The following is a 9,494-nucleotide window of genomic DNA, read 5'->3' on the forward strand; positions in this document are numbered from 1 at the left end:
TCTCCCTCTCCCTCTCCCTCCCTCTCCCTCCCTCTCTCTCCCTCTGTCTCTCTCTCTGCCTCTCTCTCCGCCTCTCTGCCCAAGTTTCAAACTTTGAAACTTGGGATCCTGGTGGCTCAGCCTCCCCGGGTGCTAGGGTTATAGGCATGAGCCACCGCACCAAGCTCCCAGCCCTCACTGCTGTGACTTGCACTGCATAAACCTCTCCCAGCACTTTTCCAGTCTGTCAAACAGGAGTCCTATATGCCTGTCTAGCTCAGAGTTGTAAGACTTACGCAGGGAGCATATATATACATATATATATATTTTTTTTTTCTTTGAATCACCAGATAACCATGGTTAATTTGATTAAAAATTGAAACCATCTATTGTGATTTGTAGCTTTTTTCCTATGAGATTGTACTGTTTCTTCATCTTCTTTTCTTCTCAATATGTGTGTACACAGATTGAGCATTTTTAAATATACTGGAAACTTACCAGTATTGTTGCTGTGATCATTGTACGTGTCTTTTAGTGCATGTTTAGGTAGTTCGGTTCAGTCATGGAGTATGAATGTGTATTCAATAAATATTGAAACCAAATTGAGATCGCAGAGCCACTTACTGTGAGAAACCAGATTGGGTCATGTTCTTTACACTAATAATTTTTGTTTCTGTGTTGTTTTGGTGGCCTTTTTAGGGTCCTGAATGAGTTTATTATGAAAAACCCTAGTCTGGAAAATAAAAAAGACCAAAGAGACCTTCAGGTAAGGCATGCCAAAACTGAGTTTCATTGTCATCAGCTTGAACATGAGGGTCACAGAAGCTAGTCTATGACAGGTTCCCAACTCCTAACATTCTGTAAAATTGAGCAGGGTCTCTTGTAAAATATCTCACGTCAGAAAACTACAGAAGTTAATGGATATGTATATGTATGTATGTGTGAATGTGCACATGCACTTACAGTGGCTTTCCCTCGGCTCTTTAGGATGTGACTCATAAAATAGTGGATGCTGTCGGTGCAATTGCTGGTTCTTCTCTGGAACAGACAACATGGTTGAGACGGAATCTAGAAGTTAAGCCGTCTCCAAAAATAATGGTAGATGGAACCAATTTGGAATCTGATGTTGAAGGTATTTCTCTCAGGCATTTAGTTTTCTATAAAATAATAACTCATTTCTCTGAGCATTGTGAGCACCATAAATTCATCCCTTCGCTCATTATTAGCAAGTAGCTTTTTTTGAGTGGGAAAAGACTAACCAGGGTGTTTATTCACCTGCCTCTCCTCATGTTTAGATATGTTGTCCCCTGCCATGGAGACCTCACACATCACTCCCTCTGTGTACAGTGTCCACGCACTGACTTTACTCTCCGAGGTAAACATTATGCCGTTTTTTTAAATAAGAATTTGTAAGTAAAGTTTGATAGCAAAATATGAGCAAATTATTCTTATAGAGAAGTTTTCATTTGAAAAATTATATTTCTAGAAATCACTGTATAGAATTCACAAATACAAAACTTTGGCCTCGTCTGTATTTTGTTTTGTTTGTTTAACATTAGTGATAATAAGTTTAGATATTGTTACCCCTCCCCGCACACTATTTTTTTTTAATTTTTTTTTTTTTAAATAAAACCGCTTTTGCATTCCATTATGATAAGGAGGGGTAGAGGTGGTGCAGTGATGCTCCCACTCTGAAGGATTTGACAGGTTGGCGACGTCTTTCTGTACTTTCTCTGCCAAGGTGTTTTTCATACGTTATGCATCGATATATGCCGTTTTTTGTCTCTCCTTTAGACGTTTGGGTACTGAGTCTTATAGAAGTTTGAACACTAGTACTGACGCTATAGTTCTGTTGACAGAGGTGGAACTTAAGCAGCCCAGTTCATTTGTTTACGGTTTTCCGAGCCTCCTTTCAACCTAGTAATGGGAAAAGAATACTGCATTTGTGGTCTTAAGTCCACTGTTTACTAACTGTGACAGTAGAAGTTCTTTTAACTCTTTTTTATACTTCCCTATCTCTGTTGGAAATAGCAAAATCTGTCTGTATTTACACTCTTTTGCTATAATGGATGAAAATATAGATTGTGGCAGAAACCATTGATATAAAAGTGATTTAGAGCGATCTCAGTTTAGATTTTTCTCATTTTAAGGTATTCTAAGTTTTACAAACTGAGCATTAATACCTCTAGGTGATGTCAGTTTCTACTCACAGATTATTCCATTTCATTTTCCATGTTTTAGATTTTGGCTCATCTTTTGGATATGGTTTTCTATAGTGATGAAAAGGAGCGAGTTATCCCTTTACTTGTAAACATTATGCATTATGTTGTGCCCTACCTCCGAAATCACAGGTACTATTACGATTTAAATAGATTGACATTAATTCATAGCCTGTTGCAACAACTTCTGTTTATAGTTTAAATAGATTTAACTCATAGCCTGTTAGAAGCCTTTCTGTTTCTTCATTGCCATTTTTGGAATTAAGCACAAATGTGCAGTATTTTTATGGTGCTATTTCATGCCTTCATGTCATTGTCTTAGGTAAATATGAACACGTACCTAACTCAGTAAGGCGACTGAAGCTAGAAAACAGACTAAGGCGCTTTTCTCCGTTACAGCGCACATAACGCCCCTAGTTACCGGGCCTGTGTCCAGCTGCTCAGCAGTCTTAGTGGGTATCAGTACACACGGAGAGCTTGGAAGAAGGAAGCTTTTGACCTCTTTATGGACCCCAGTTTCTTTCAGATGGACGCCTCTTGTGTTAATCAGTAAGTCCTTCTCTTGCATGCTGTCACATTAGATGATTCTCTAACTCTTTTTTAAAGAGTAGCTCAGAGACAACTGAAGTCACCTGCTATCCCACCAAGTTCTAATGCTTTAACAAGAACAGAATTACATATTATAATCCTTTTCTTCTACAGCTGGAGAGCTATTATGGACAATCTGATGACCCATGATAAGACAACATTTAGAGATTTGATGAGTGAGTATTGTGGGATGAGAGTCCAGGCAGAGTCTTTCCTGTGCATGGTTCATTCTTATTATTTGCTTTGTTCCTTATGAAGATGTATGTCGAACCCTATGGGAATATAACATTAAAACTTACAATGGACACCTTAGTGAAAAACAGTGAGTAAAACGATCCTTTTGGGGCCACAAGTGGAAGGAAGGGCTCGTATCCAAATAGGCTCAAAATTGTCAGAATGCAGCATAGTACTGCCCCTTGCGTAGAGTAGGCACACGAGAGATAATCATTGAATGAAAACTGACAGTTGTTAAGGCAGACAGTGGGAACTGACCTATGAGGCAAGTCACCAGAGCTCTGGGGCTGTTTTTCTCCTCCGACGGAAGGAAGAGAGGGGCCAAAAAGGTCAGACTCGCCTTCTACATACCTTTGTACTTAATCTCAATGACTTTATATATTACAGTTCCACTTAATATTCTTCTGGAGGGAAAATACTTTTGACTTTTTCTTTTTTTAAAGCAATTTGAAAGTTGCTAAACTAACTGAAATGCAATGAAATTGTCTGTCTCTATAGGACTTTGTGTTATGTGGTTGGTTTGGTTTGATTTTTTGCAGTACAGAGATTAAATCCAGGGCTTTTACACTGAAATATATCCCCAGCCCTTTTTATTATTTTTATTTTGAGACAGGTTCTTGCCAGGTCACTAATTTGCCCAGGCAAGGCTTGAGCATGCAGTCCTTCTGCCTCAGCTCTTGAGTGCTGGGATTACGACACGTAGCACCACACCCTGATAAACTTTGTGTAAATTCTGTAGCCCAAGCTAGTCTTCTCTTATGGATAAAGGCATTATTTTTCTCTTTTTCTCATCTTCATAAACTTAAGTTTCAAGTTCATTCATTTAACAAATATTCATTAAAAGACAACAGTGGGCCAGGCATTATGTTCACTTCAGTCAAATAGAAATGATTTCAGCAAATAAAAAACTGTGAAAGAAATGGGGCCGTGTGTGATACGAGATTTTTAAAACACAGCTAAAGAGTTCCTATTTGATGTGAAAGTAAAGAGGGCAACAATGAGATACTAGGAATCGGGAACAAAAACTCCCAACATCTCGGGGTAGCAGCAAACATGATAAATTCCTGTGATGGCAAAGAAGACAATCTGGTGTATACAGCGGAGAAGTGGGGAGTGAACCAACAGGAAGAAGTAGGGAGGCCAGGCTAGCCCATGCTGAAAGTGGTATTTTACACAGGATTTAAGCAGATGGCATACAGCATTGAAGAGTTTTATAAAATAGTGTCAGTAATTTCATCTTCTAAAACCCGCAGCTCTAAGTGTTTGTGTGTCTGCATTACAGTCCCTAGTCCTTGGTCTCCTGGCACCTGTGTGCTGTTTGCCAGCCCTTCGGTGCCAGAGTGGCCGTGTGGCCTCTTCCAAAGTTCTTCTCACCTCTGAGTGTTACTGGGCATCTGCCCACTTTTAAAAACAAGTAGCAGAGTCATCTACAGGTGACTGAATGACTGTGTGCGTCGTCATCTCTCTCGCTTGTGTTCTTTAGCCCGAGTTGCTGTGGCTCAAAGCAGTTCACTGAATCTCTTTGCAAACAGAGACGTGGAGCTGGAACAGAGAGCCATGCTTCTCAAAAGACTGGCCTTTGCTATTTTTAGCAGTGAAATTGACCAATACCAGAAATACCTACCTGATATACAAGGTAAGCAGTCAAATCCTTCTTTCAGTCTGTCTTCTGAACTACAGGGATTATTGTTGTTTCTTACAAAATATTTCCCCTAAATTGTAGTTTGGCGTGAAACATACCATGTATATAATCAGAAGTTTTTCTACTGAAACTACAAAAGTTATCTCCAGTATGTAAAGGAAACCAGCCCTGAATTTGTAGGACTCACCTAAATATGGTCTCTGTTTTATCGCATGGCTCACGGTCCTTAGGATCACGTTAGAGGGTAACATGAGTATTTCACTGTGGACAGACACATTTGTGCCTGCGTTCTGGACAAGAAGTTATACGCCCTTTGGGAGAGGACAGACGTAGGCAGCGCCCGTAAGCTGTGGCTGCGGAAACACTTGGAGGGTATAATTAGAGAATGTGTGGGAGATGTATAAGGCTTTTGATCACCTTTGTTAAATGGGTTTGGTGACCTCCTGTGTCCAGAAGAATGCAGTGCACTCCGCAGCCCACACCACCAAACAGCTTTACAGTGGTGGGGATGAATGTTACGCTGGAGATGGAGGGAGGTGGGGGAGAGGGAAGGATAGAGGAAGGAAAGAAAAAAAAATAATTTGGAAGTGTTGTGTACATGTGCCAACTCCCCACAATGAATGTACTGCAAACACACACTAACAAAATGGAAAAAGAAAAGATTTTCTGTCCAGTCATTGTACTGTGCAGCCTCCAGCATCAGGAACCTGCGTGCTAAGGTGATAGCTGCCTTGTCCCTCATGAGATTCTTCTCCCAGAATACCAGTGAGTCATCTTTCCCTTCGTAATGTACCTAATTGTAGGAATACAACATACATATTCAAAGTGTGGTCCATGGACCAGTGCCCAGCTCTTCTCCTACCCATGACAAGTACAGAAATTTAGAGTAAACATATGGCATTTGATAGACTCGACTGCATCTAATGAGAAAATGATAGTATTTGTAACTTTCACGTAATTTTTATTGTGTGGGTGTATCAGTCTCCAACAGGTTGGAATTTTTTAAAGGAGTTCTTTACTACAGATAGTTTGAGAATTACTGTGGTAGATAGAAAGTACATGATAATGAATCAAAATACTTCAGCAATGAAAATATACTGCATTTCTTGCAGAGAGATTGGTTGAAAGTCTCCGTTTGCCCCAGGTGCCAACTCTTCACTCTCAAGTGTTCCTGTTTTTCAGAGTATTACTTTTAAGAATGTCTCCACAACATCTTACCTCACTCTGGCCTACCATGATCACAGAACTCGTGAGTCAATTTTAATTCTGTCAGGTTACAGTCTGAACTGTGAAACACTGTGATTAGTTTCCCTGTTTATTGGCTAAAACTAATCTTGAAAGAGAACTAAATTCAGTTCATGTACTAAGAGTTTTTAGGGTTGTAAATAAATGAGTCAGATTCCATCTCCTTACAGTAAGCTCTTAAATGTTGAATTATGGATGGCAGAGGGCCAGCTGCACAGGAAACAGTTCATCCACTCTGGTTTAGCGCTTGGTGTCTTCTGCACACTTCTAACTTGTCGGTGTCAACAGGTCTGGTTCTCCTTTTAGCCGTCGTCCCTCTAGTGATAGATGGGGGAGCTGGGTTTTAATGGCTGGCTCTCTTGCGGCACTTTCCTCACTGCTGAAACAAAACACCTGACACTTGTAACTTCAAGGAGAGGTTTATTTTGGCTCACATTTTCCTTCCAAAGTTGGCCAGCTCCAAGGCAGAAAGGGCCGGTTGGGAGGGTCTGGCAGAGGAAAGCTGCTAGTGTCGGGACAGTCAGGAAGCAGAGAAGGGCGGGGCCAGGGATAGAGACACACCCTTCTAGGTCACATCCCCAGGGACCTCTCTCTTCTGACCAGCACCCCGCCTCCTGCCAGCAAGGCAGCAGTCGCACCCCTCAGACCCAGTGACTTTCCAAAAGCCCCACCTTTGAGTGCCTGCGATCTGTGGGGACAGTTGCCATAGAAACCTAACACCGGCGTAAGGCATGGTCACTGCTGAGTGCAGCCCCTGCCCCCGTTAGATGAGTTTTCGCCTTTCCCAGAGCTCGCTAGACTCGGATCAGCAGAGCTCCCCCAAGTCCACGCGCACTCGCGGTGACCTCATCTGCGCAGCCATCCTCAAGCTCTCCACAGGAATGACTTGGGAACTCAGCAAAAAATGACAAGTAGGAAAAGGGGAAGGAGTCCGTCTCTGGAATCTGACTTTCTCATTTCCTCACAAAGCCATGTGCCGTGACTCTGTTCCATCATCACTAAAAACAAAAATCCGCCTTGGTCTCCCAGGCCTCTGCCAAGTGACTAGCAAGGCCCTGTGCTGCTAAACTTTGTCTTCCTTTCAGAAACAGATGGAAAAATCCTGAATACGTATCTTAAAACTTGTTTTTGTAATAATGAAACTATAGCCTAAAGGTAACATTTAACATTTAATGTCCTTCAGGTACAGGTATTTTTATTGATGGAGCAGGAACTCACTGCTGATGAAGATATTTCTCGGTAACATGTAATTTATTTCATTATGTTCTTAGCAGTTTTTAATACCTGAAATTACCTAGAATTTTACTGAGCAACTAAGAGAGTGTACATACTATTTTTCAAGTCCATTGTTCAACTGATCATATTTAGATGTAGTGTAATTTCACTTAGTCCTGAAACATGGCAGACTGGATTAAAATACTAGCTGTTACGGGCGTTGGCCTCTAGACACAAGTCCCGTTCAATATCGTACTGTTTCGGCAACACAAGCCGTATTGATAACGGTCACTGTCTGGTCCCTTATAATTGGTAGACAGCAACACGTGGTACAGGAGGCAGCCTGCAGCCAAGGTATCCAGATCCAGAACGTTCCAAACGTAATGTGCTACCGTTTTACTTTTCATGTTCAAAATGTAATGTTCTACAATTTTATTTTTCATTTGGGTAGTTTATTAATTTATGACTAAACCTAATTTATACATGAAGTTTTATCTAAATTTATGAAGAGAAGTTCCTTTAAGAACACGTGTCTTACAGTCTCCTGCACTAATAACTGTATTTTTTATTATCCAGTCTGCCTATGTTTGCAAAAAAAAAACTAATAGTAGCAAGGTTTCTGAGTCACACTGTTATCTCTATATTTACTGAATATGTTATTTTCACATTCTTAAAATTACAGAGAAACATGAATTTTTTTGACATAGCAAAATTAAGTATCATGACCAGTAATTTAGCAACAATTATTGGTACACTAATCAGAATGACTAAAAACTACTGGCTGGTGGTTCAGATGTTCCTGGAATTTCTCATGAAGCAAATGGGTCCAGCTACTGACAGTGCCATCTTTTATTTTACAGGACTTCAGGCCCCTCTGTAGCTGGTCTGGAGACCACCTATACAGGAGGCAATGGCTTTTCCACTTCATATAACAGCCAGCGGTGGTTAAACCTCTATCTCTCTGCTTGCAAATTTCTGGATCTGGCTCTGGCATTGCCCTCTGAAAATCTCCCTCAGTTTCAGATGTGAGTAAAAGCATTGAATACCCATTAAATGGGCAGATTTGAAAATACATTTACCGTGGTCACTGGCATCGAACACTAAAAAGTTCTTTGTGCAATTTGAAAGAATTTTTACTGAAGTATACTTTTGGCAAGGGATAGGACAGCACATTTACTGGAAGTGAGTGGCTGATGTGGCTTTATTAATAGGACTTTCAATCAACCAACAGTACCATCCAGATGAGAGGCAGGTGGGGAACATGACAAGCCGGTAAAGAAGTCATACGGTTGAGCACACGATGTAGCGTAATAGTATGTATGAAAGATGCTCTGAAACACCCAGCAGAGACCCCGCCCAGCTTTCTGGTTCACAGCAAGCCCCGGGAGGAGTTTTAACGGAGGTGGTGAGGGCTGGACGAGAAAGGCACGCGTGTGAAGGCAGAGGCGGGCCCGGTATGTGCGAGATACCGGAAGACCTGCCCTGCTGGAGCAGAATGTTAAGAGGCTGAGAAAGGACTCAGTACGTCTGTTTTGGCTGAGAGCTGCGGAGAAAGGCCTAGAAACCTGCAGGGCTACTTTATTTGATAGCGAACAAAACTGAAAGGAATAGGGAGAAAACGAGTAAATGCTCATAATGCCTTATTCATCACTGCTTCAAAGTATTAATTACGGCTTTCCATATCTACATCTTAAAATAGGCAAACTATGTTCTAATAAAAATGAAGCTAAAATAACTTGAGAATCCGTACCGAAGATGAGACATATTGTACAGTATATTATGCTGTTGTATTATTTTTCTAACCTAGACTGCTATAATAGGATAGAGGAGTAAGAGATCAGGCTGTTTATTTCAGCATGCTTACATCTTCAAAATTTGCTTACTTCTCATTAAGTTTAATGATAAAAGTAGAAATTTTTAGATTCATTCCTTTTTTCCAATGAAAAGCATCTCCATCTACTTCGTGCATTTCAGTAGTCGGGTATCTGTCAAATCAGAGTCCTAGAAAAGTTTTTAGAAAAGGATACCGAGACTAAGAACTGCAGCAAAGGAGACAGTTAACCAGGAAACGGACATTCAGAAAAGCGGTGGAAACTATGCTTTTCAGTGCCTGAAGGTGGCGCTGACCCTCAGTCTTCCACGACAAGGACCAGAGTCACTCTCCCTTACTTGCCAAGACACTCTGTTACTACAAAGCAGGGTTGGAGTGTAGCTCAGTGACAAGCAGCATGTTTATTACCGCACTGGCTCAACTTCAGCACCAAAAGAAAAAGAGTGGCTGCTAACACAGCAGAAGTGCTGAGCTGTGACCATGTGAGAAATTCCAATTAAAATGATAGGGCCCCATTAATTAATTATGGTGATACAGCTCA

General features: G+C 41.0%; 1 protein-coding gene across 2 annotated transcripts in view; it reads left to right on the forward strand.

Annotated features, from left to right (window-relative positions):
• The window catches only part of Dopey1 (dopey family member 1), a 67,591-nt gene that overhangs the window by 50,343 nt on the left and 7,754 nt on the right, over nucleotides 1-9,494 (forward strand). For both annotated transcript variants that reach the window (XM_013510756.1, XM_013510757.1), the window contains 10 exons: nucleotides 679-745; nucleotides 967-1,111; nucleotides 1,275-1,354; nucleotides 2,221-2,330; nucleotides 2,598-2,747; nucleotides 2,901-2,962; nucleotides 4,504-4,656; nucleotides 5,775-5,911; nucleotides 7,091-7,146; nucleotides 7,983-8,147. In XM_013510756.1, the coding sequence (XP_013366210.1) occupies nucleotides 679-745; nucleotides 967-1,111; nucleotides 1,275-1,354; nucleotides 2,221-2,330; nucleotides 2,598-2,747; nucleotides 2,901-2,962; nucleotides 4,504-4,656; nucleotides 5,775-5,911; nucleotides 7,091-7,146; nucleotides 7,983-8,147 (1,125 nt within the window). The remainder of the gene's footprint in view (nucleotides 1-678; nucleotides 746-966; nucleotides 1,112-1,274; nucleotides 1,355-2,220; nucleotides 2,331-2,597; nucleotides 2,748-2,900; nucleotides 2,963-4,503; nucleotides 4,657-5,774; nucleotides 5,912-7,090; nucleotides 7,147-7,982; nucleotides 8,148-9,494) is intronic.

This window comes from Chinchilla lanigera, unplaced genomic scaffold (assembly GCF_000276665.1).
Source record: "Chinchilla lanigera isolate Chin_1 unplaced genomic scaffold, ChiLan1.0 scaffold00010, whole genome shotgun sequence".
Classification (NCBI taxonomy): Eukaryota; Metazoa; Chordata; class Mammalia; order Rodentia; family Chinchillidae; genus Chinchilla; species Chinchilla lanigera.